At 37.3% G+C, this 26,392-nt stretch overlaps 2 protein-coding genes and 1 long non-coding RNA gene across 4 annotated transcripts in view; 1 reads left to right on the forward strand and 2 right to left on the reverse strand.

The window, feature by feature from the left end:
* Positions 1 to 26,392, forward strand: part of LOC144312856 (sperm-associated acrosin inhibitor-like) — a 124,567-nt gene that overhangs the window by 52,455 nt on the left and 45,720 nt on the right. The gene's annotated exons all lie outside the window — the stretch shown is intronic.
* Positions 138 to 4,573, reverse strand: SPINK7 (serine peptidase inhibitor Kazal type 7). Its single transcript, XM_077895984.1, has 4 exons — positions 3,561 to 4,573; positions 2,618 to 2,643; positions 1,760 to 1,884; positions 138 to 402 (listed from the first exon to the last, which is right to left on the reverse strand). Exons 1-4 carry the CDS (start codon positions 3,697 to 3,699, stop codon positions 357 to 359), a joined length of 336 nt encoding a protein of 111 aa, XP_077752110.1. The 5' UTR covers positions 3,700 to 4,573; the 3' UTR covers positions 138 to 356.
* LOC144312858 (uncharacterized) overlaps positions 19,157 to 26,392 on the reverse strand; it is a 35,768-nt gene continuing 28,532 nt past the window's right edge. Inside the window, exons 1-4 of one of the 2 annotated variants that reach the window (XR_013378485.1) lie at positions 23,309 to 23,451; positions 22,061 to 22,163; positions 19,947 to 19,984; positions 19,157 to 19,255 (exon numbers count right to left, since the gene is read on the reverse strand). This is a non-coding gene — a long non-coding RNA (uncharacterized LOC144312858). Of the gene's footprint in view, positions 19,256 to 19,946; positions 19,985 to 22,060; positions 22,164 to 23,308; positions 23,452 to 26,392 lie in introns of those variants that run through there. The other variant, XR_013378486.1, reaches the window with a different exon arrangement.

The following is a 26,392-nucleotide window of genomic DNA, read 5'->3' on the forward strand; positions in this document are numbered from 1 at the left end:
CAAAATTTTCTCCTAAAGAAGATTTATATGGTCCTCAGTTTTATTTTTAAACTGAGATATTACATCCTAATCTAAGAAACAAATACAAGTAGAAGTAAAGATAAATTCTCCAGGGAGTTTTTTTTTTTTTTTTTTTTTTTTTTTTTATTGAAGTACAAAAAGAACCCAGGAAGTCAATAAGGCATGAGTTTGAGGAAGACCATGTCAACTTTCTTGACTCAACAAAGATGCCTCTGGATCTGTCTCCACTCCTACCCCAGAGCACTGGCCAGGATGAGGGAAAAGGCAATCAGAGCCCAGGGATGATGAAGATGACAGTGAAGATTATCACTGCAGTACCCATGTCTGTGGAGAAGTTAACAGCTTCCTTCATGAAGAAACTGGACTTTTCCATTACTTTTCCTATAAGAAAACACATACCAAGATTCATTAAACAAGAGGAAATGTTATATAATCTCAAAGCCAAAAGGAACTACCATGAAACAGAACTTAATGTTATAGATAAAGAAACTGAATCCCTGGAAAGGAATATCCCTGCTACAGGCAGTTTCTGACAGAGATAGAAGCAGAGTGTCCCTAGTCCAGTGATACTTCCACCCTACCTACTGCCTCCACTGATGTCAGAACCTGGGACCATCAACCAATATCTTATAGTAACAAAGGAGGAAGACTTCTGACAAGGGAAGCTAACGTGGCCTTTCCTGGCCAGCAAGGCCTGTGATGAAGCTGGATCTTGCATTAGTGAGAACTGCCACCACATGTCCCCTGCAGTGTCCTTGAACACAAGCTAGCTTCTAGGCTGAGGACCAATGTGTGTGCCTGTTAGAGAATCTTCCCTTCTGTGAATTTTTCCTATTCCTGAATAGAAATAAAGATGCAGACATATCCTCCTGAGCTTAGGGCGTAAACTGATATTCTAACTTGTTTAGATAATCACAGAGACGAAAAATACAGGATTGGAGATGGGTAGCCAAAATCCAGTGGTCTAAAGGAGACTTAACAAAGAACAAAGTGGACTTGGTGTAGGGTAATAAATGCTAAGGTACTTGTTCTTCATTAAAGAAGTGACAGCTACCTAGTTATAGTGCCTTCAAAAATACTGCACAGGCCAAACAAAAATACCTAAGCAAAACATGCTCACGGGACCCAGGTCCAAGCACTAACAGCTGCAAACCCCTTTTTTATATAAGAGAAAATTTTTTTGTAGTAGTCTTCTTCCCTCCTTCTGCCATTAGGCTACAGTTATTTAGAGCCAGTAGGAATGTGAGAAGGATAAAGTCTCTATAGCCACAGTTTGTCTAAAAATCAAGCAGTATGTCTGCAAGTCTCTTAGAAATCATCTAGGACAGTGGTTTGCAGTGATTATTTAGTATGGGGTTCAAGATCTTTTCTTCTAACAAGATACTGTTCCACTACCTAAAATAGCCAAAAGCTGAAGGGGGTTGGAGATCACCCTCAAATGATCTCCTTCACCCCTTTGGTGACTCCTGACCTGCCTCTCTTGAACTTCTGGGCTCCTGGTCTTACTGAATTCCCTCAATTAAGATAGAAATTGGCAGTTGGGTGATGGATGGAACTAGTTAAAGCTGGTAGAGCAGGAAAACCTAGCCTGACTGTGAGACAGTTTTCTCTCTCTACCAGCTGCTTCTGGGTGGGAATAAGCACAGCTCATGGAAAGTGAAATGGGCTCATAGAAAGAAGAGAGTTTTGCAGTGGAGGACACTGGCCGCAACTTATTTATTTTCTATGAGGTACTCACAAGTTCTCAATGCACAGGTGACATTCATTCCCATAGGTAATGTAGTCAGAACCACAAACAGGCAGGTATGTGATGGGGCAGGGGATGGCCACCACTGGGTACTTCTTGTAAATACTGCAGTCCACCTGCAACAGGCACAAGAGAATGTCCTAGGGTCTCCTGGCCCCCAAGATAGGCTACACTGGTCTCTGTTGGGCAGGAAGCAAAATACCATCCTAGGAGTCCCAGATCAGATATTCTGAGGCTGCTGTGCCTATTTCTACTACTACTAATATTATTGCCATGCTAAATACTAGTACTGCTGTCCACACTTCTGTTACTACTAGCACATTCTATTAATTCCTGAGTGTTTCCATGCTAGGCATTAAGCTTAAATTATATGTGAATTTTCTTTGTTTAACCTTCATAACAATGGAATAGGATAGGTCCTACTATTACGCCTACTTATAGATGGTGGGAATTAAGGCTTTAAAACAGAGAACATGCATAATGTAAAAGCTAGTCAGTGATGGGTCTGGGATTGGAATCTAGAGCCTGTGCAATTAACCAAGGTAACTCTGTTCTGCCTCTCATGTTGTCCTTTCCATGAAGACTTTGCCAACCTCTCAGCTGGAAGTCATCTCTCTCTCCTTTAACTTGGGATTTTTTTTTTTTTAACTCTATGATTACTTATATGTATGTCATGTTTCTTCAGCTGCCTTCTGGAAAGCAGAGGAGAATTTTTAATCTGTGTCTGTCTCCCTCTTAACCCCCTCCCCAAACACACTGAATTAATTCTGCATGTAAATTTCAAAAGCATTTGTTGACTAAATGCCAGTCAATAGGAATTGAAATTAAAATGTAATTCAATATACTCACTGTGGTTAAAGGCAGACTAGCAGCTTCTGAAAGAGAGTTATGGATAGAAATATTAAAAATAAAGCAAGGTCTCAAAGTCTCATTGGTTAAATAAATTTGGGCCTATAGATTAAGACTCTGTATTTGCTCTGGTGATGAATCTTAGCACACACTCTTATATAAAACTTATATAAGAACTTATATAAGTTCTTATATAAAACTCTGATGAAGAAGCCAAATGGCCAGTAATGTAAGCCTTTTATTTAGGCAGGAGAATTAACTACAGTTTCCTCCCTTTATTGACTATGGGACATTTTCTGGAGCTTGTGTCTTTGATAATGATTCAGAGTCAGATAGCAATAAAAAGTATTGCAGTCACCCCTCCTAAGAGCCTGAAGTGCCGCCATCTTTGATATTTCCCCCTCTGAATTGATGTAAAAAATGTAACGCAATGTTAAGGTGTTACAATATTAATTTATTGAAACCATTTTCACCATATAAAGACTTATAAAAGTCTAATTGTTGACTCCTGGGCTTTGGAGATTTGTGTTTCATTTTGATTCTCCTGAATTGATTTGGAGAGACATCCACGGTTTTCTGTGTCATTGCACTGAGGGATAGTATCTAATAACACCAGCTGCTTCCAGTGTCCTTATGAAATGGTAGACTTATGAAGACATCAGTTCTTTTATTTTCCTATGGCTCCATGGATGAAAATAAAAATCCTTGAAAGGGAAGACACTGGATCCAAACTCCCAAACACCTGTTGGCACATAAGAATCTCCCTTCCCTTTCAGAAAAAAAAAAAAAAAAAGAATTTCCCATCCCAGGCCAGGACTGTTTGTATTATAAGCCAGTACACTTTAAATCCACATGATCAGACATTTCCCTCCAATGCTTAGAAAGGGTTATTTGGGAAGACAAGTTCAATGGCCACACAGGGCACTCTCTGCCTTTAACTCACCTGAGCTGCTGAAGAAATGAGTTGCTGCGCAGAGCAGAAGAAGCCCCCCAGTGACCTTCATGGTGGAGATGGCTATGATACAGAGGCTCTCAGGGCTGTCACACCAGCTTTGTGAACCATATCCTAGGAAAGGGGTCATGTTTATATGCCACTGCTTGGTTTCTCCACCTTTCCTGTGAGGTCACCCAGAGTCAGTGTTGGCTCTGAAAAGCTCTCAAAACACAATGTCACACCCTGGGTGGTGTTGAGGTTCTTGTCACTTAATTGCTACTTATTATCTGAACGACAAATTGATTATTTGAGGTGAGAAGTATTTTTCTGCCTGCACCAGAGGGGGGGACTGTTATTTAGAATTCTCAACTTCATATAGTGGAAGAAATTAAGTATAGGCTGCTTGGTCTAGTTATGAAATAAGTAAAAACATCAAACATTTTTCACCAAATAAAGAATATTAGACTCAGATTAGATCACACTTAGGTTTATATTCTGCCTCCAGGGGAAATACTGTTTATTTTTGAAGCAATGAACTATGAAGCAAGCTGAGACCTGGTGGGAGGAACAGTGACCTCAGCGCTGATGAGGCTTAGAGGAGGACATTGACATTTTGTGGCCGTGTGACCTTGGGTAAGTCAACTATGTGCCATGAGCCTGTATCAGTCAGAAAGACCTGATTATTCTCTGCTAACATACAACCTCAGAATTTCTGTATCTTAATATATGTTTACCTTGTACTCAAGCTATCCACAGACAGTTGTCAGCAGATGGTGTCATATTGCCTTCAATGGATCCCAAGTAAGTCGAGTAGTTTTGTATGTCATTCATTGTCAAGGTGAAGTGAAGATGTGTTCTTGAGGATTTCCATTTTCAGCAATTATTTATTCCCCTCAGAAGTGACACTACAGGGGCACCTGGGTAGCTCAGTGGTTGAGCATCTGCCTTTGGCTCAGGTCGTGATCCCAGGGTCCTGGGATCGAGTCCTGCATCAGGCTTCTCACGGGGAGCCTGCTTCTCCCTCTGCCTATGTCTCTGCTTCTCTCTGTGTATCTCTCATGAATACATAAATAAAATCTTTAGAAAAAAAAAGAAGTGACACTGCTGTCACTTTCCCTCACCAGCAAGTGACCTGGCTCAATCATCGAGGTTACAGTGTGATCTTATTTTCTCCCTTGAAGATGAGAAGGGAGAGAACTGGAAAACAGTTGGCAAACAATACAAAGACCACCCTAGAGCCTTGGTTTCATGCCCTATCAAGTGAGGCCTGCTGATAACCCCAATAGAATTTACTGAACTGGAGTCATGTACATGAAAATCTGTTCTAAAAAATGCGGTGCATGTAATTGTTATTATAATTATTATTAATGATCAGTCATAGGTCTCTGCTATGGGTTGCTGACATGAGATTGTAAATTGGATTGTCCAAATACAATTGTCTAAATAGCTGTGTTTTCCCTGTTGGGCTTGAGAGCATATGTATAAAAACCTGTAGGAGGGTGGTAGACTCTGTTCGACCAGTCTTTTGCTTGATGGGTTTATTTCAGTGCATTCTGAAACACAGCATCTGCAAAGATAATAAGCTAGTAATAAATGACATTGCATGGCTCCCTAAAATTTTGACTTTTACATCTGTTTGGAAAGGAATATAATGTAGTAGTTAATATGGGTAATTAGTCCAGAAGGTCTTTTTAGGAGTCTTGCTTTTACTAATTGTTAACTGTGAGACTTTAAATATACAGATTAAGCTCTGGATGTTTTAATTTCCTCATCTGTAAAATAGAAATAATATTCACCTCCCAGAATGACTTTGAGTATTGAATGAGGTTATATATATTTTTTCTTGTGTGTGTATGTGTGTGTGTATCAGAGTGCCAAGATCATAATTAGAGTTTCATGTATGGTAGCTAGAATATGGAATGTGATCTTCAGGACAACTCATTGAGGAAGGAATTTTATTACCCTAATTTTACCAGTGAGTAAGTTGAGACTCAGAGGATTTAAGTAATCTTCACAAGATCATGATACTAATTAATAGGGGAGACTATGTGGAGTTTGGTTGTGGAAAAGAAGAGAAGTGAATGCCATAATAAAGACACTTCATTATAAGTTTTATTGTTTGCTATGATAGTTTGAAGACAATTAATTCTGAGAAAAAGCCATTATGTTTCAAGAAGAGGTGTCTTTGTTGCAGTTAGAAAATGTATTTAGCAAAGAGGAATGGGAATGGGTTCAAAGGGAGATTAGGATGAGGTAGAGAATAGCATTATAATTTTTTCAGACATTTGACAGTCAAAGAGAGGAGGGAAATGAAAGAAGCTAAGGCTTTAGCAAGGTCTAGGATAGGCTGAAACTGTCTTACAACAAAACAGAACTAGAAAGAATTTGACATACATGGTGGAGGATGGCTAATTACAGTCAGTATAGAAAACTGTAACTGGAAAAAAACTGTAAATTGTTCTGAAGATCACATTCCATATTCTAGCTACCATGTATGAAGCTCTAATTATGATCTTGGCACTCTGATACACACACACACACACACACACACACATGAGATTATATATACATATATATATATATATACATATATACTCTCATTCAATACCCAAAGCCACTCCGGCAGGTAAATATTATTTCTGTTACAGATGAGGAAATTAAAACATCCAGAGCTTAACATGTATACTTAAAGTTGCACAATCACCATTGTAAGGTTGGACCTGGCTGTTAAGTTTTCGGGTTGCCTTTTACAGTAGAAAGATTGGGTTGGTCTGGAAGCTGGAGAAGAATAGAGAGGTTTGGTATAGATATCAATGGGAGAATGTCAAATAGTTAACAATGGATATAAAAATTAATGGCCACTAGCCCAAATTAGTATTAGATTTTTGCAGGCTCAATCAGTACCATGCTGAATATTTCTCCTAAAAATTATTATGACATTGAGTAAGAAATGAAAAAAAAGAGTGACTTTCTGGATAGGAAGTGTGTTCATCAGAGACTGGAGGCGAACCATAAAGATGGCTGTAGGCTCAGAAAAGAGTCAAGTGTTCAAGAACATACTTGTAGTCTACTCAAGGTGTGAGTAGTTAAAGGTTTAGAGGTCAAAGTTCAGGATACGTGTGAACTTGGTAGTAGTATTAGGTGTGGGGAATATGAACAATTGTTTATGAAGGCTATGGCTAGTAAGCAAAATGTCAGATTAATTTCTCAGGGGTGGGGCTGAGATAATAATCTCAGGGTGTATCTAAATATAAAGCAGATAAAAGATTGGTGGAAATAAAGTTCTTTGGATTTAAAAAGGTGAGGAAAATTGAGGTCAAATGATCAGGTGTGGGTTGCTTTGTTGGGGAGAAGAAATGTTTACGTGGAGAAGAAATGTTTAGGTTGCACAATGATCCATGAATTATAGAGGGAGGATCCTTTGGAGTTGAAAGGTGAAGCTAGAGAAGACAAAAAGACATCCGTTTCAGGCGGGGGATGTGTCTTTATTCTTCCTAACCTTCTTGCAAGGGAGGAGGGGATGCTTGAGGCCTTGTCAAACTATGACCATGGCTCCATTCTAGGGAAGGCAGAAGAGAACTAACTTGGGAAAACATAAAAATCAAAGGAGAGAAAAATTTGAGAGTATTAAGGATTCAAGGTGCCACAGGGAAGAGCATCAGCCCATCCCCAAGCCTCTGGATTCCTTCACTTTGGGCACCCATCACACTCTCTCTATTCAACATCCTCAAGGTCTTCTCGTGATAATATAAAAATCGATGGTCTGGATTTGGGTGGACTAGCTCTTGCCTTTTGTTTGTCCTCCTCTCCCTTCCCTGTCTGACTCCTTCACATCCTCTTTTTCTTTTTCTTTTTCTTTTTCTTTCTTCTTTCTTCTTCTTCTTCTTCTTTTCCTTCTCCCTCACCTCTTCCTCCTCCTTCTTTTCCTCCTCTTCCTTCATCCTTCTCTTTCTCCTCTTCCTCCTCCTCCTTCTTGTTCAATGTAGACCTCACTGATGTTCATGCCCTTATGTGCACTGGGGCACAATAGCCTAGAGATCTGGATATTTGCATCTTGATTTTGTGTCTGGCAGAACCTTGTTCCTTGCTTTTTGTGGGAACAAGGAGTTAGCACATCCAGGAATCTGATGCTTTCGTTTTATTTAATTTTCTTTGAATTATTGGGGCGAAATAGTTTCAATTGTGGGACAAAATGATGTAAATTAATGGTAACTCTTTTTCCTGTTGGTTCATTTTTCTATGTGATCTCACACAACAGCCTCCAGCTCCTATTGGTAAAATCATGTCTATTGCGCTCTGCGCTGAGGGGAACACTATTTCTTTTGGGAGGATCTACAATGCACTTTATTTTATTAAAGGCTCTATTAAATTTTCTGCAGTACTTTAACTCAATTTTCTCCAAACTTAATTTGCCATAGTTTACTTATTATTTTACAAACATTAAACAACATCTAAAGATTTGTTAGTGTTTTCTTCCACACTGAGAACTAAGGATTTACTCCAATTTTCTGTAAGGTTATGATGTCCAATATAAAGATTTGTTACCAAGAAAGATCACTGAAGTTTGGTCCGTTTGGCTTTCTCAGCAGTTCTTCATCATATATTGAACAGAACACCATTTCTGTATGGCTCTTTATGGCTTTCTAGTTATCCAGAGCAGAGCCCAATAAAATGAGACTGCTCTCTTTCCAAGTCTATACCTTCAGATATGTAAAGGCAGCTCTGGAAGGTCTTGTCAAAGTCCTTTTTCTCCAGATGTTACAGACCAGCTTCTTTAATATTTCCTTTACAGTATATATAATCCCTTAGGCTCTTTAGATCCTGACATATTAACACAACATTACTTAATAACAGTGAGACATAAGTCATAATCAACTTCACCATTTCCCTTTGCTATTCTGGTCAGTGTCATCCTCACTGGAGTTACAGAGAGAAATAAGGTAGACAAAGTCTCTACTCAGAACTTCCTTTCTAGTAGAGTAAAAAAAAAGGAAAAATAACAAAAAATATAGTAAGATGATTTCATATTTTGATAAATATTTAAAAGAAAATGTATCATAGTATTAGAATAGATAACAATATGGAAATAAGGAAAAATTACATTGCATGATTAGAGAAGGCTTCTCAGAGCCTGAATGATGAGGACAGACAGCTGAATGATGACAAGGAGCCATTCTAGAAGAGCCAGGGAATCAATGGTGCAGAGAGAAGAGCTAATGTGATGGCTGGCCAAAGGCATATCCAGCCTATTGAGGGATTCCACTTTTTCCAATTCCGGGATTATATAAAATGGCTGCTTTTTCCTTAAAGGAGTCAACTTGTAAATCAGTCAGGCTCCAGCACATGTCCTCTCTGATTAGACTACATGTTTTGCAATGAATTCTATGTAAGATTGGATTACAAAATTATTTCATCTATTTTTTTTCTTAGTTGGATGGTCTTTATTCCATGTGTCTCTCTTTTCTTATTATTTCCTATTATAAACTTTCCTTCTGGTGACTTCAAGTAGAGTATGTGTCTAGGAGTTTATGGTCTCAAACATCGATTTAGTGTCTACTTACTAAACTTCTATGTGCCTCATTTGTTATTATATGACCTTGTTTTACTCATTTTCATCACAGCATTTATTGTTACCTCTTATTGCCTGTTCTTTTATTTGCACATTATTCATCTCTTACCACTGGGATGCAGGTTCCATAAGAACAGGATCTTGCCCGCCTTGTTTGTTTGCTTCTACTAGCACCTCAGTACATTGCAGAGTAAGAACTACTCCACAAATAATTGCCAAATGAATGAATAGTTTTAAGATTCCACATTGTTAGTCACAAGGTAGAGTTACAACAGAATTCATCCAGCATTGAGAAGAAATCATCTGGTTTATATCAGGGAATTTAAAAAGAAAGTGTACCTCATTGGAATTTAAACATCATAATTTTAGATTGAATTTAACTTCAATTAGAAGAGGGAACTGTGAAATATTGAGCACAATCTTATCCACTTTATTTCCCACATGACTCAATGTCCTTTAGTTGAAATCACTGTTGTCTGAGTGAACAAGGGCCCCTTTGCAGAGCCCCCTTCAGTGGAGAAGGCCATAGATTTCGTCTACCTGTTAGCGCTGAAAGAGAGCCTCTGCCTACTTCCTGGCTGCTACCACCACTGCATCGATGCAAGGAATCTACCAGTCCTAGTAGTGCCCATATATTTATTAAAAAGATTCATCAGGGGATCCCTGCGTGGCTCAGTGGTTCAGCGCCTGCTTCGGCCCAGGGCGTGATCCTGGAGCCCCAGGATCAAGTCCCACGTCAGACTCCCTGCATGGAGCCTGCTTCTCCCTCTGCCTGTGTCTCTACCTCTCTCTTTCTCTCTGTGTCTCTCATGAATAAATAAATAAAATATTAAAAAAAAAGATTAATCAGCTAAGCAAATATTTCTATGAATTAAGGTTATATCTACACACTTTACAATGCATACTACCTAAATGTAGCTTGTCCAGGTCAGATGGGCAGGCTAGAAAGAAATACATAACTATGTCCACATCTTGCTTCTCTTATCAAATTTATCTCACGTTGACTCCCCTGCCTAGAGGGTAATTCATTTCCATTCCTTAATTTTTATTTTGGTGGAGTTACTGTTCTACTGTTCCATTTCTTTGTTCTGCCTTCTATTATTTTTGAAAATAGAGATGGGAAGATGAAATAAAATAATGTTGGGAAGCCTGGGTGGCTCAGCGGTTGAGCATCTGCCTTTGGCTTAGGATGTGATCTCGGAGTCCAGGGATCAAGTCCCGCATGGGGCTCCCTACATGGAGCCTGCTTCTCCTCTGCCTCTCTCTGTTTTCTCTCATGAATAAATAAATAAAACATTTGAAAAAATAAAATAATGTTAAATTACACAAGATGTTCAAAATTAGCAAGCAGATCTATATTTTAGGAGACTCTTTGAGATAATGGTCAGACCTGAAACTATTTCCCCAGCTCCAAAGAGATCCACTCTGATGGATCTTACTGACCAAGGGCCTTGGGGAAGGAAGGAGGATGATGTATGAGGACAAAGGCCCCATTGCCTGCAGAACTGAGCTGTGTGTTAGCTGGAAAGGAGATGGAGAAAGCAGAGCTGTGGGAATCCTTCCGGTTAAAGAACTGGTCAGATTAAGATAGAAGAGTGCGGCTGACATCTAGTGGCAACAATGGTACAGAGCCCACCGAAGCCTTTCATTTCCCCAGCCTCAGATATATAATAGCTTCATCTCCCTGAATTAGCCAAGATCTTTCAGTTAAAAGTGACAGCTTATAAGACAAACTAAACAAAAAAGAAAAGCAGATTTATTGACTGATATAGTAGAAACAATGGAATGGAATATGGATTAAAAATGCTAAAATTAGGGTGTCAAATGGTATCTACTCTTCCTCTCAAAAACATACTCCCCACCCGCCCGAAGTTCTTGGTGCCCTTTCTCCCTCCTTCTATTAGCATATGAACATTTGTTTTCCATTTCTTTTATTTATTTTTTTATTATTTATGATAGTCACAGAGAGAGAGAGAGAGAGAGAGAGAGAGAGGCAGAGACACAGGCAGAGGGAGAAGCAGGCTCCATGCACCGGGAGTCTGACGTGGGATTCGATCCCGGGTCTCCAGGATCGCGCCCTGGGCCAAAGGCAGGCGCCAAACCGCTGCGCCACCCAAGGATCCCTCCTTTTCTTTTAAAAGATTTTATTTATTTATTCATGAGACACACACACACACACACACACACACACAGGCAGACACACAAGCAGAGGGAGAAGCAGGCTCCATGCAGGGACCCCCAACGTGGGACTCCATCCCGGGTCCCCAGGATCACGTCCTGGGCAGAAGGCAGGTGCTCAACCACTGAGCCACCAGGCGTCCCCATTTGTTTTCCTTTAATGAAGGTGAACTTCATTTATGAGTATGAGGCAAAAATTCTCAAAAAGCTCTTTGTATGTGCCTGTGAGATGTTTTCTCTTATGCTCATGTCTTCGGGTGAGACTAGTGGGGCAGGGTCGGATCTCACAGTGCAGGGAGCCTGCACTTTGGGGTAAGTTTAATTTGGGGAGTGTAATACCATTTGATGACAGATGTTAGACGCAAACAAAATGAAAGCTTAACTTAAACACCACTACACAGGAGTAAATACCACTTCTTTCATTATTATGTTTATTTGTAATAAATATGTCAGTTGATTCTCCATTTGTTTTCAGGTTTTTTTTTTTTTCCAAATTTGGTGTAACATAGATGTGTTATTTATCATACGCCCTCAAATTCCAAAGAAATAATTTTCAGCATTATGTAGTGAAAACGAATAAACAAGTGTAGTACTCTGTTAACTCATTATCCACATTTTCCATATTTATAAAATTTAATATGAAGACCAAATTCCCTAAAGAGAAGAGATTTTTAAAAAAAGGAGATTAGTATCAGAAGGAAAGTGGGTACTGCTTCACATTCTCTCATCTTCCAAATGTAGTCCCGAGAAAGGGAGCTGCTTTACGATTCCCTTTATACCCATGTCTTTTCCTGCCTATCATCCCACATTTCTCCTCTATATCTTAATTATTCAAAAAGGTGTTCTGTGAAGTCTTTCAAAAGAGACTCTTCCATTCCCTAACTCATTCCCATTTTGATACCTTTCAATTCAAAGTAGCAATGCCAGGTTGTTTTTTTTTTTTTTTTTTTTTTTTGCCAGGTTGTTTTTTGGTTTTTGTTTTTTGTTTTTACCAAGAAGTGAAAGACAACCATAGCAAGACTGCAAAGCATAATTATTCACAGTCTGTCCACATTTTCACCAGGTTTGAACTGCTCATAGACTACAGTCTATTCTCCTTATCCTGGTTTGTATCTTTCCCAGAAGGCTAGCCTCTGTCTAACTCTCCACCCTATGTATTACTGTGCCCTAAATACATAACATTCATTTCAAACAGTTTTTTCTTTATTATTTCCTTAAAGATACTGCATATTTTCTCAATTGTAAATGTTTTCCCAGCAGAAAGCCCTGTATAAATTGCCCATTCTATTTTTTCTTGCATTTTTTAAAAAGAATCCTTTAAACTTAGTTTCTTTCAAAAGACTCCCCACCCTGACCCCCGTCTCAGGCTGACCTTTATTATTTTTTTTAAAGATTTTATTTATTTGCTCATGAGAAACAGAGAAACAGAGAGGCAGAGACACAAGCCAAGGGAGAAGCAGGCTCCATGCAAGGAGCCTGACATGGGACTCGATCCTGGGTCTCCAGGATCAGGCCCTGGGCTGAAGGCAGGGCTAAACCGCCAAGCCACTCGGGCTGCCTGTCAGGCTGACCTTTAATGTATATCTGATTTACTCACTTGGGTGAGGGATTGCAAACATTTTAATTTGTAGGAGCCAAGCTGGTGATATACATAAGTGGAGGGGGCCTCACTCACCACAACAGAGAAGTGGGACTGTTTGAAGTACCTGAACTCCATTTGGATGAGCAGCTTCTACTATGCAGATGTTGTTGTTGTTTGTTTTTTTTCATGTGAAATCCTAGTTTACTAGTAGCACAACTTTGATTTTTTAGAATAAGTTGGAAATCTGTATTTCCAGATAAAATCTGACTTTCGAAAGACTCTCAACCATTTCAAGATTTTTACTAAAATGTCGTTTGGTTGAATAAAATCAATGCTGTTTTCTATTATTATGAATTTTCTTAGGCATATATTCGTTTTGCCAGATTAGATCACAAACTTCTAAAGAGCCTGAGATCTTTTTCATTCTATTTTCTTTATAGTTATTATGAGGATCCTACACTGATTAGCTTGAGGGATTCTTTTAAGGATAGGAACTATGATTCTGTATCAATTCTGGCCAACACTTGCACTCTTCTGTTCTCTTTTGCCTTTTTTTAAAGTTTCTTGTTTTTATTTAAATTCCAGCTAGTTATTTCTTACACCATACACAAAAATAAATTCAAAATGGTTGAAAGACTTAAATGTGAGTCAGTGATCCACCAAAATCATAGCAGAAACCTCTTTGACCTTGGCTGTAGCAACTTCTTACTAGACATGTCACCACAGACAACATTGTTGCAAATGGCAAGGTTTCATTCTTTTTGATGGCTGAGTAATATTCATAAATATAAATATAAATATATATATCACAATTTATTTATCCCTTCATCAGTCAATGGACATTTGGGTTCTCTCCAAGTTTGGCTATTGTAGATAATGCTGCTATAAACATCTATAAAAATCAGAATGCATGTATTGCTTTGAATCTGTTGTTATCTATCCTTTGGTAAATGACTGATAGTGCAATTGCTGGATAGTAGGGTGGTTCTATTTTTAACTTTTTGAGGAACCTCCATACTGTTCTCCAGAGTGGCTGCAAGTTTACAATCCCACCAACAGTGCAAGAGGGTTCCCCTTTCTCTGTACCAATACCTGCTGTTTTTTGTATTGTTAATTTTAGCCATTCTGACAAGTGTGAGATGGTATCTCATCATGGTTTTGATTTGTATTTCCCTCCTGATGAGTGATATTGAGCATTTTGTCATGTGTCAGTCCTCTGAATGTCTTATTTGGAGAAATGTCCATTCATGTCTTCTGCCCATTTCTTAACTGGGTTATTTGTTTTTTTGGGTGTTGAGTTTGATAACTTCCTTATAGATTTTGGATACTAACCCTTTATCAGCTATGACATTTACCAATATCTTCTTCCATTTCCAGGGTCGCCTTTTAGCTTTGTTGATTGTTTCCTTTGCTGTGCAGAAGCTATTTATCTTGATAAATTTTTTTTTTAATTTTTATTTATTTATGATAGTCACAGAGAGAGAGAGAGAGAGGCAGAGACACAGGCAGAGGGAGAAGCAGGCTCCATGCACCGGGAGCCCGATGTGGGATTCGATCCCGGGTCTCCAGGATCGCGCCCTAGGCCGAAGGCAGGCGCCAAACCACTGCGCCACCTAGGGATCCCTATCTTGATAAAATTTAATAAAGTCCCAGTAGTTCATTTTTGCCTTTGTTTCCCTTGTTTGTGGTGACATCGAGAAGTGGCTATAGGCTGATGTCAAAGGGATTGCTGCCTGTGTTCTCCTTTAGGATTTTGATGGATCACTGTCTCGCATTCAGGTCTTTCATCTATTTTGAATTTGTTTTCTTATGATGTAAGAAAGTGGTGCAGTTTAATTCTTTCGCATGTGGCTGTCCAGTTTTCCCAACAACATTTGTTGAAGAGACTTTTTTCCAATGGATATTCTTTCCTGCTTTGTTGAAGATTAGATGACTGTATTGCTGTGGGTCCCTTTCTGGGTTTTCCATTCTGTTGCATTGATCTATGTGTCTGTTTTTGTGCCAATACCACATTGCCTTGACTACTATAGCTTTGGAATATAACTTGAAGTCTGGAATCATGATGCCTCCAGCTTTGCTTTTCATTTTCAAGATTACTTTGGCTACTTGGAGCCTTTTGTGGTTCTATACAAATTTTAGGAATGTTTGTTCTAGCTCTGTGAAAAATGCTGGTGGTATTTTGATAGGGATTGCATTAAATGTATAGACTGCTTTGGGGGAGTATAGACATTTTAACAATATTTGTTCTTCCAATCCATGAGCATGGAATGTTTTCCCATTTCTTGGTGTCTTTTTCAATTTCTTTTATAAGTGTTGTAGTTTACAGAGTGAAGCTCTTTTACCTCTTTGGTTAGGTTTATTCCTAGGTATCTATCTTACGGTTTTTGGTACAACTATAAATGAGATTGATTCCTTGATTTCCTTTCTACTGCTTCATTATTGGTGTATAGGAATGCAACAGGTTTCTGTACATTGATTTTGTATTCTGGGACTTTGCGAATTTGTGTATCAGTTCCAACAATTTTTGGTGGAGTCTGTTGGTTCTTCAACATAGAGTATAATGATATCTGTGAATAGTGAAAGTTTGACTTCTTTCTTGCTGATTTGGATGTCTTTTATTTCTTGTTGTCTGATTACTGAGGCTAGGACTTCCAAGTACTATATTAAATGACAATGGCAAGAGTAGACATCTCTGTCTTGTTCCTGATGGTAGAGGAAAAGCTCAGTTTTTCCCCATTGAGGATGATATTAGCTGACAGTCTTTCACATATGGCCTTTATGATATTGAGGTATGTTTTCTCTATCCCTACTTTGTTGAGAGTTTTTTGTCAAGAATGGAGCTGTAGTTTGTCAAATGCTTTTCTTCTGCATCCATTAAGAGAATCACATGATTCTTATCCTTTCTCTTATTAGTGTGGTATATCATGTTGATTGACTTAGAAATACTGAACCACTCTTGTAGGCCAGGAATAAATCCCACTTGATTGAGGTGAATGATTGTTTTAATGTACTATTGGATTCTGTTTCCTATTATTTTGTTGAGAATTTTTGCATCCATATTTGTCAGGGATGTTGGCCTGTAATTCCTTTTTAGTGGGGTCTTTGGTTTTGGAATCAAGGTAATGCTAGCCTCAGAGAATGAATTTGGAAGTATTCCTTCCATTTCTATTTTTTGAAACAGTTTGAGAAGAATAGGTATTACCTCTTCTTTAAATGTTTGGTATAATTTGTCTGTGAAGCCATCTGGTCCTGGACTTTTGTTTGTTAGAAGATTTTTGATTTGTTTCAATTTCTTTGCTAGTTATGGTCTGTTCAAGTTTTCTATTTCTTTCTGTTTCAGTTTTCGTAGTTTATATGTTTCTGGGAATTTACCCATTTCTTCCAGATTGTTGGTATATAATTTTTCATAATATTCTCTTATAATTGTTTGTATTTCTGTGCCATTGGTTGTGACTTCTCCTCTAACATCCTTGATTTTATTTATTTGAGTCCTTTCTCTTTTTTTGATAAATCTGGCTAGGATTTTATCAATTTATTAATTTTTTCAAGGAATCAGCTCCTAATTTCATTGATCTCTACAAATATTATTTTTGTTTGTTTGTTTCTATATCATTTATTTCTGTTCTAATCTCATTATTTCCCTTCTTCTGCTGGCTTTAGGCTTCATTTGTTGTTCTTTTTCTAGCTCCTTCAGGTGTAAGGTTAGGTCATATAATTGAGACTTTCCTTACTTCTTGAGGTAGGCCCATATTGCTACATACTTCCTTCCTCAGATTGCTTTTGCTGCATATCAAAAGTTTTGGATCATTGTGTTTTCATTTTCATTTATTTCCATGTATTTCTTAATTTCTTCTTTAATTTCCTGGTTGACCCATTCATTCCTTAATAGGATGTTCTTTACCTCCATGTTTTTGTGGTCTTTCCAAATTTTTTCTTATGGTTGACTTCAAGTTTCATAGTGTTGTGGTCTGAAAATATGCATCGTACGATCTCAATCTTTTTGTACCAGTGAGTCCTGATTTGTGATCCAGTATATGGTCTCTTCTGAAGAATGTTCCATGTGCATTTGAAAAGAATATGTATTCTGCTGCTTTCAGAGGAAATGTTTTGAATATATATATATATATAGTCCATCTGGTCCAGCGTGTCATTCAAAGCCATTGTTTTCTTGTTGATTTTCTGCTTAGATTATCTGTCCTTTCATGTAAGTGGGGTGTTAAAGTCCCTTACTATTATTGTAGTATTATCAATGAATTCCTTTATGTTTGTTATTGTTTTATATATTTGGGTGCTCCCATGATGGAGGCATAAATATTTATAATTGTTTGATCTTTTTGTTGGATAGACTCCTTTATTATGATATGGTGCCCTTCTTCATCTCTTGTTACAGCTTTAGGTTTAAATATAAAATCTAGTTTGTCTAATAAAGTATGGCTACTCTAGCTTTCTTTTGAAAGCTAAGAAGGCACTTCCAAGTGTCTTGCCTAATTAGCCATGCCTGAGAAAGTGACAGCAGCTATTAGGAAGAAATGCTAATGTAATTTAATTATTCTATGTAGTCTGATGACATTCATGAATTCCTATTCATCTTGCTTTGAAACTGATGGTAGATGCTTGGTTAATTCCCATTTTTTCAGTTTCCGTTCTTTTCCTTTAAATGACATTTCAGGGGCAGCCCGGGTGGCTCAGCGGTTTAGTGCCACTTTCAGCCCAAGGCATGATCCTGGAGACCCAGGAGTAAGTCCCACGTTGGGTTCCCTGCATGGAGCCTGTTTCTCCCTCTGCCTGTGTCTCTGCCTCTGTGTGTGTGTGTGTGTGTCTCTCATAAATAAGTAAGTAAGTAAATAAATAAATAAATAAATCTATTTAAATGACATTTCAACCATCCTCTGAAGATGAGCATATATTTCCTTTTTTGGACTAGCTTCTACCTCACATTTCCTTCAGTGCTCAACAATAACATCCTTGTGGGTTGGAAATGTGGCACTGGAAGTGCATGAAGATTCTTTTTAAGGGAAGATATGCATTAAAGAGGTAGTTCAACAGACTTGAGATGCTTAAATTATCTGCTGGGAAGTAACCATAAGCCCTTGGAATATCCCTTCTGATAAGAGTGACTTTATAACCTGAGGTCATAGATCATGCCTTATAGTTTATGCTCAAGTGAATGCCTATTGTTGTTTATTGTGGTCCTGAGCCACTCTACATCAATTTGGGCTCTGGGAATGTGGGATGGCTGGAGACTAAGTAGTTACCAATCATGCATGTGCCACATGCTTAGGGGACCAGCTTCTAATGAAAGGCCTGGGCACCAAGGCTTTGGTGAGCTTCCCAGGTTGGCAATACTTCATATGTACTGTCACACATCATAGCTGGGAGAATTAAACATTGCCTGTGTAAGTACATAGGGAAAGGTCAAGTGGAACCTGTGATTGCTCTCTCCTGGGCACCACTCTATGAGCTTTCTGCCTTTGCTGTTTTTTTACTAATATCCTTTCATTGTAATAAACTGCTACCATGTGTATAACAGCTTTTCTAAAGTCTTTGAGTCCTTCTAACAAATCATCAAACCTGAGGATAGTCTTGAGGGTTCCCAACACAGAAAATCCGACAGATCATGGAAGTAGTTACTAACAAGACATAAGTCTGTTTGCAAAAACAACTTCAAATGGAGTTAAAATATATCACAAGGATTATTATTAATTTTTATTCTAAATTTACTATTGAACTTATTTGAAGGGCAAAGAAATATAGAAGTCAACTGTCAATTCTATCTATGTAAGACCACATAACCACTTTGTTATTCATGTCTATATCTACACCTATATCTATACCTGTATCTGTATATGATATTTATTTATGTCTACCAAGCAATATTTATGGGCAGTATTCATAGACATGTCAATGTAATTTGTTAAAAATTTTGAGTGATTTGAAAAAATGGATTTATATTTATTGTTTGAATATAATCTATAGATACCAACTGATATGATCATTGTACAATTCTGCCAAAACATCACATAAGCTTTTCTTTCTTTTTTTTTTAACAAGTCAACTTTGAATGTTAACTAAAGTTTTTCAGAGAGACTTTTCTCTTTATATATAGTCTGTCCCGAATATTTTATGAACAGTAGAGATTATTTTAAATAAAAATCCCATCCATCAGTAAATCCAGCTCCTTGGCCAAGATTTTTGATATTTCTGTGAGGAAATACAGCAAAAAAAAGGTATTTTATTTTGAACTTACCACTGATCAACACAAAAAAAACACTCATTCTGGTAAGTGTGACCATTTGTAGCACAAACATATGATATCACATCTGGACATTGTGATGTATAAGAAGGATCCACTGAGTAGTACATTTTACATGGAGGCTGCAAATATCAAAAAAATAACATGTGAATAACAATTGGTAGATTTTCCCTCATCTATTTCTGGCTTGTCACTTCTGCTTTCCCCCATGGAAATAATTTCCCCCATTTCCCCCATGGAAATAATATCAAATATTTCTATTCAATTGATCTTTTTCAAGAATTTCTTCTGGGTTTTGGTCAGGCAGGTTTTTTTTTGCTGACTGCAGTGTCAGAAAATGCACTGACTCATCCATCCTCTCTTAAAGTCATAAGCATTATATCATCCCCACTTAAATCTGAAATGTAAATTTTTCAGTTAAACTTGGAGTCCCAATCCCATGAACTCATTCTAAGAAGTTTATGAGTAGAGATATTTATATATTTGTAGACTCCTAGGGGAAGGGGCTCAAAAGTAATTGTTAAGAGTGAAGATTCTATATTGAGACAAGGGAATAAATCCTGTATTTACCACTGTTGGACTTCATGACCTTGAGCAAGTAAGAGGTCTTATTTCGTTTAATGCTCAGATATGTATTTTACTGTTATAGTGTTTGTGCTACATGAGATTAAATCTAAGTCTGGAAAGGTTATACATGCTCAAGGTCACATGGAAAACTTTGGTTCTACTTACTCCTATGAAATTTTAGGTCTCTCATGTGAAGAGAGTGATCAGATTAGTATCAGAGTTCAGAACTGAGAAATTTAAATTTACCTTAGGCCATTTATTTATAGCATGTGGCTTGAAGATTTCTGCAGGCAGATAAAGTACATACACAATAGATTAGAAGAAATAATTCTTCATGGAGTATGATTTCACCCACTGAAGTTACTAACTAAATAAAGAAATGTAATTTAATTACTCATTTGCACATCAGTATACAAAATGACTTATAACAACAGAATTTGTGAGTGATGTTCTTTTGTTAACTACTCTATTCATTTATTCATTCTTTCCTTCATTTTCACAGTTCTGATTTTATTTGTAAATTTTCTATGTCACTGAGAAAAGAGTAAAAACCAATTGAGGTTGTATGCATAGTTTGCAAACTATGTTATTTTCATTAAGCCACTTGACTTTTGTTGGCTTTAGTTTCCTCTTCACTACAATAGGGATGAGTATATGTACTTTAAAGTTTTTTTTATTAAATATGATATAGTAAGAAAAATATTAGGCTAGTTCCTAACAAGATGCTGAACTAAAGAGGACACTATGAATAATGATCAGAAACTTTAAGGGCTTGAATGATGATCAGAAACTTTAAGGGCTCCTTGGCTCTGGAGAGACTGACTGACTCTGAAAAACTAGTTTGTGTTAAGATGCTGGTGGTTCCTGGGGATAGAGGGTGGCCAGCTGGCTGTGGGAGAAGGAAATAAGAAAAGACTTATCATAGTTCTGCTTTTTCTTATCTCTTACTGCACTATGATCTTTTAAATAGTCTAGAAAATTCAAGCTTTCCAAAAGTTAGAATTTCCAAAGTTCAAACAGAAAACTTGAATTATATTTTAAAATTTTTCCCAAAGGAAATAAGAAGTCTACCAACCTTTCCAGGAATAGACTATGCCAATTGAACATATAATCTTTTAAAGAATAAAAAAAAAAATGCAATGCTTTTTCTAATTCTAAAAAAATAGGATCTTTTAATGACAGGAGCAGCTGGCTATAGTGATGAAAAAAGAAAAATAAAGACCTTAATCTAGTAGACATAAAATAAAGTAAAAATATATATTGCATGCCATATATAGTAATAAACTTCAAATGCATCTGAACATAGGAAATGAAACCATGCAAGGATCAACTGAATTTCTCTTTAATTTTAATGTAGGAAATGCTTTCTGGTAGGTGAGAAATGGTACTTTAGCATAGTTTTGATTAGCATTTTTTTTTCATAGTGAAGTTAAATATCTTTTACAGATTAAAGAGCCAGTTTTGTATTTTGGGGGTATGAGTATGTGTGTGTGAATTGTATATGTATGCATATTACTCATTTGGCGATTGGTTTTTATTTTCTCCCTCAATTTTAAGTATTCTTATATATTATATATATTAGTCCTTTACCTGTGGTTTGTGTTGCAGATATTTTCTTCCAGTTTATCAGGTATCTTTTAGTTTAAGAATTTACCTTAAAGATACACCTCCAACAATACAAAATACATATGCATAAGATTATTGCAGTATTGTTTGTAATCGTAAAATGTTGGAAACAAACTAAATGCCCATCCATAGAAGACTGGTTGAATAAACTTTGTGATACCTAAAGGAAATTCTATGTTATTGTGTAAAAGAATAAGGGAGATCTCTGTGAATCGATATATACTGATTTTCAGGATATTTGTAAATTGAGAAAAGCAAGTTGCATTCAGGTATCTCTAGCATGTTTTATTTAAGATAGTAGGAGAATGACACAATGTGCACACATATATTTCCATGTAACAAAGGAAAGATAGCAAAAAGTAACACAGAAAAGATAGAAACCAATGAGTTTGGTTCCATTAAGATAGCTATGGGGTTGGAATAAAGGGGAATGGAGGTAGTGAACTTCTCTAAACCTAAACTTTTGCTCATTTTATTTCCCTTGTGTTCAAAATAAGTTTGAATTGCCCTTTGGAGTTTCTTGACCCAAGCATTATGTAGAAACATGTTATTTCATTTTCAAATATTGGAGTATTTTCCAGAGTAGCTCCCTTTTCTAATGGTGATATCCAATTGATACCCACTTTGCACTGTCAAGCCGAACATTCTCCATTCAGTCACACATGACTATTTTTCTTTTCTACAACTCAAAGAACATCATAGGTTTCTCTCCCAAGACTTGTAAGTCTGCTTACCTGAAGAAACAGTATGTGCCAAATTGGAGGAAACCAGGAAAAATATGATCATGTAGGAAAAGGAAGCCATTTGATCTCATCCAATGTCCTGCTCAGGTGAGGCCTGGGAAAAGGCTTGAGATAGTTTATTCCTAATATCTTGCACAGCTGACTTTCCAAACATGAGAGAACCCACTACCTTGAGGTGCTGCATTCCTATAAACTTGATCATGATGGTCTCATACTGGCCTGATCCCATGGGCTCAGTCCTGAGAGGGCCCTTCTGCTCCAAAGAGGGAAAGTAAACCATTAAAATAACTTTTTTTTTTCCTGCCAGCAGCTATTTATAATCCCAGTCCTGGTTGGAAGAGGAACTAGTCTTGGGGTTCTCATTAGAGCTGGCCCTAGGCATGTTCCTTTTACATAGATTCACCGTATAATATAGCATCTACACTGGAACAGTCATGTTATTAAATATAGACAGTCTAAGAATTTGTTAAAAATTCTGATAAAACAAGTATGAACTGATGACTGTCCTATATTATCAGGGACATGTCACTTTATAATGTGAGTCATTTGATTTCCTGGGATAGACCATTTTATTCAGTCCTTCATTTTCTGGCTCAGTGTCTTCTTCCAGACTACTGACACATGCTCAAATACAAAGAATGAATTGAAAATAGAGCTGTTGGTCTTGGGTCATAAAAATTATATATACCTTCCCTGATGCAAAGATCAGGATATATATCTAGATATAATTTTTATGATTTTTTGATAGATATACATAATTTTTTATTATATATCAATATCTATTTCTGTATGTATCTATTAGAGAGATCTGAGTTCAAATCCTAGCTCCAACATCTCCTAGAAGTGTGAGCCTCAGAAAAAGTATGAACTTCAAAGCATTTGGGATGATCAACTGATACTGTTATAAGTAAAGAATTTATCTATATTAAATTAGCAATTTCTTTTGTGGAGATGGAAATATTTAGGCCCAGAGAGGAGACATTTTCCAAGTAATTTCCTCAACTTCCTCCTGTCCTACTCTGTCCATCTATCTCTACTCCAAATTGTAGCTGGTGGGCATGCAAAGAAATGAGGGAGAACCCTATTAACCGTGAATTTGTCTCAACTTTCATGTGCAGAAGAAACTAACGGAGGATACTGGAGAAAGACAAACATATGGGAAAATCTACTGACAGAGGAGAAATGCAGGGACCCCATCACTGATTTGAACTAAGGATACAGGAAGTGAAGAAATATTACCTGAATGAGGTTGCTGCAGAATATGAGCTTGCTCTAGTCACCCTGAGGTCACAGCTAGCCTTGAGTAAAGTTGCTATTCTATAAACCTGTGGCCAAGATCATGATGAGCACAGGGAGCAACTTCCTTGCTCAGTTGAGTGACCACTTACTTGGCATGAAATTACTCTAATGGCTGTTTCCTACTTTGATCCTTCTCTTGAACCACCTCCTCTGGTGTTACAGGCTCCAGCAGGCAGGAACAGAGCTGGAGATTCCATACCTGTGGTTACTGGTTGTAGATGACAAGAACAAAAAGGACCAGCATCCTAAATATTTGACCACATTTGCAAAGGTTAATTGTCTCCCACATTCCAGATGGCCTGGTGGACTTTCCTGCCTAATTCAAAGCTGATTCATCATTCTGCTCTCTTCTGCCTCCTGAGGTACTTAGCCCATTCTGCTTCTCAGAAAGTTTACATGTTTTATCTTTCTAGGACATGATTTCTGACATCAGCCCAGGAAACTCGAGTAGTGCAACTAATAATCTTTGCAATAATTAAGCTTCCCAGTTTCTCCACTTGTTTCCCTCTGCTTCAACATATGAAAGCCTAAAAGTGTGGCCATTAACTGGAAAAGTTTTATCGAGAGTTTTAAACTCTCTCGAGTAGTTAGCACTCATTTTGCTGTTTTGTCTTTTCTTCTAAACCTGAGTCCCATAGTCTGATATTTATAATTAGCTTCTTGACATGGCCATACTCTCTTGACATCCTACCCTTTATTCTTCCCTCTTCCAAGCCAGGATAAACTCAACTTCCTATTTTCCTACTTCAGACCTTGGTTAATCTTGGTTTGTCAACCTAAACCTGCTAGACTCTTAAGAAAGCCACTTATTTAATATCAGTTGCTAACTATGCCACCCATATCCATATAATTTCTTTTTTAAGCTGTTTTTTTTCAGTCATCTGACCATACTTCCCCTATATTACTTTTAGTAGAAAAGTTTACCTCTTTTTATTAAATAAAGAAGCTTTAGGGTGAACCAACTCTACTTTTTTCCCCTTTTTTGCCTTGTAATTCTGGAAATATTATCATCTACCTTTCTTTCTATTTGTATGCTTCTCTCCATGTCAACTTACTTGGGATATACACATTTGTCCATCCCTTTCTTTCTGCCAGTACCTGGTTATGTGGTCTACTCTCCTCATCACCTTTATTCCTTACAATAATCCCATGAGGCTTATGTCATTGTGAGACGTGTATAAGAGAAAAAGAGATTGAAGCTTAGAAGAGTAAATTCATTCGCTGAAATTAACTAGCTACTAATGAGTAGTAATGAAGTAACTAGTGACTAATGGTCAGAGATGGTATTCAAATACAGGTATGTTTAACCCCAAAGCCCAGGTCTACTTACTTTCTCCACATCTTCTCTCATCTTAGAGAATGAATGTTCCCTTTTACTTATCCATCAATCTTTTTAGACAAATACCATGAATATCTTGTGTCATACCATATGCTTCTTTTGGCAGTATCTTTGATTTTCCCATCTTTGTCCCTCCTTCCAAAACCAGTACTCTTGATCTCTCCATGATACTGTCTCCTAGGTAATTAGCTTATATGCTCCATGAAGGAAAAGGTCTTACCTGTATAGGTAAGATATAACCTTATAAACTTATAACTGCAGTGCATTGGAAGGTTTTTTTGTTTTGTTTTGTTTATTTGTTTTTTGCCACTTAATAGGTATTCAGTAATACATATGCAAGGAAAAAAGGAAAGGATCTATTCATTATTTTTGTGTTTTACTTTGTTCTTGGATGTTCTTGAAAATGCGTTTTCCCAAATGTATTTTAGATATATTGTGTCTAGACTAAGATATAACCTTACTGAAATTTTGATTGGAGTCACATAAATTTGATAAAAGTAGCATCTTTATAATGTGGTCTTTTTTTCTTTTTTTAAAATTTAAATTCAATTTGCCAACATATAGTACACCATTATTTTCCAGTGCAGTTTTCAATGACTCATCGGCTGTGTATAACACCCATGGTCATTACATTACATGCTCTTCTCAGTGCCCATCACCCAGTTACCTCATCCTCCCACCCACCTCCCTTTCAGCAATCCTCAGTTTGTTTCCCAGAGTTAAGAGTCTCTTATGGTTTGTCTCCTCCTTAATGTCCCCCATTCAGTTTCCTCTCCTTCCCTTATGGTCCTTTGCACCCATTTTTATATTCTGCATGAGTAAAACCTTATGATAATGTCTTTCTCTGATTGATTTGTTTCACTTAGCATAATACTCCCCATTTCCATCCATGTCGATGCAAATGATAGGTATTCATCCTTTCTGATGACTGAGTAATGTTCCATTGTGTGTGTGTGTGTGTGTGTGTGTGTATCTCACATCTTCTTTATCCATTCATCTGTAGAAGGACATCTCTTTTCCTTCCACAAGTGGGCTATTGTGGACACTGCTGCTGTGAACATTGAGGTGTAGGTGCCCCTTCATTTCACTACATCTGTATATTTGGGGTAAATACCCAGTAGTACATTTGCAAGATTGTAGAGTAGCTCTATTTTTAACTTCTTGAGGAACCTCCACACTGTTTTCCAGAGTGGCTATACTAGCTTGCATTCCCACCAACACTGTAAGAGGGTTCCCCTTTCCCCACATCCTCAACAACATCTCTTGTTTCCTGACTTGTTAATTTTAGCCATTCTCACTGGTGTGAGTTGGTATCTCACTTTGATTTTGCTTTGTATTTCCCTGATGGCAAGTGATGTGGAGCATTTTCCCATGTGTCTTTTGGCCATTTGTATGTTTTCTTTGGAGATATGTTTGTTCATGTCTTTTGCCCATTTCTTGACTAGATTGTTTGTTTTCTGGATGTTGAGTTTGATAAGTTCTTTATAGATCTTGGATACTAGCCCTTTATCTGATATGTTATTTGCAAATATCTTCTCCCATTCTGTAGGTTGCCTTTTGGTTTTGTTGACTGTTTCCTTTGCTGTGCATAAGCCTTTTATCTTGATGAAATCTCAGTAATTAATTTTTTGCTTTTGTTTTCCTTGCCTTTAGTGATGTGTCTTGTAAGAAGTTGCTGCAGCTGA

Source organism: Canis aureus, chromosome 4, assembly GCF_053574225.1.
Source record: "Canis aureus isolate CA01 chromosome 4, VMU_Caureus_v.1.0, whole genome shotgun sequence".
Classification (NCBI taxonomy): Eukaryota; Metazoa; Chordata; class Mammalia; order Carnivora; family Canidae; genus Canis; species Canis aureus.

Coding starts and splice junctions, on each gene's coding strand:
- SPINK7 (XM_077895984.1), bottom strand. CDS start 3,699: ATGACCCCTTTCCTAGGATATGGTTCACAAAGCTGGTGTGACAGCCCT. Junction 2,644..3,560: donor TCATTTCTTCAGCAGCTCAG/GTGAGTTAAAGG, acceptor ACTCTCTTTCAG/AAGCTGCTAGTCTGCCTTTA. Junction 403..1,759: donor CACCTGTGCATTGAGAACTT/GTGAGTACCTCA, acceptor GTTTTCTTATAG/GAAAAGTAATGGAAAAGTCC.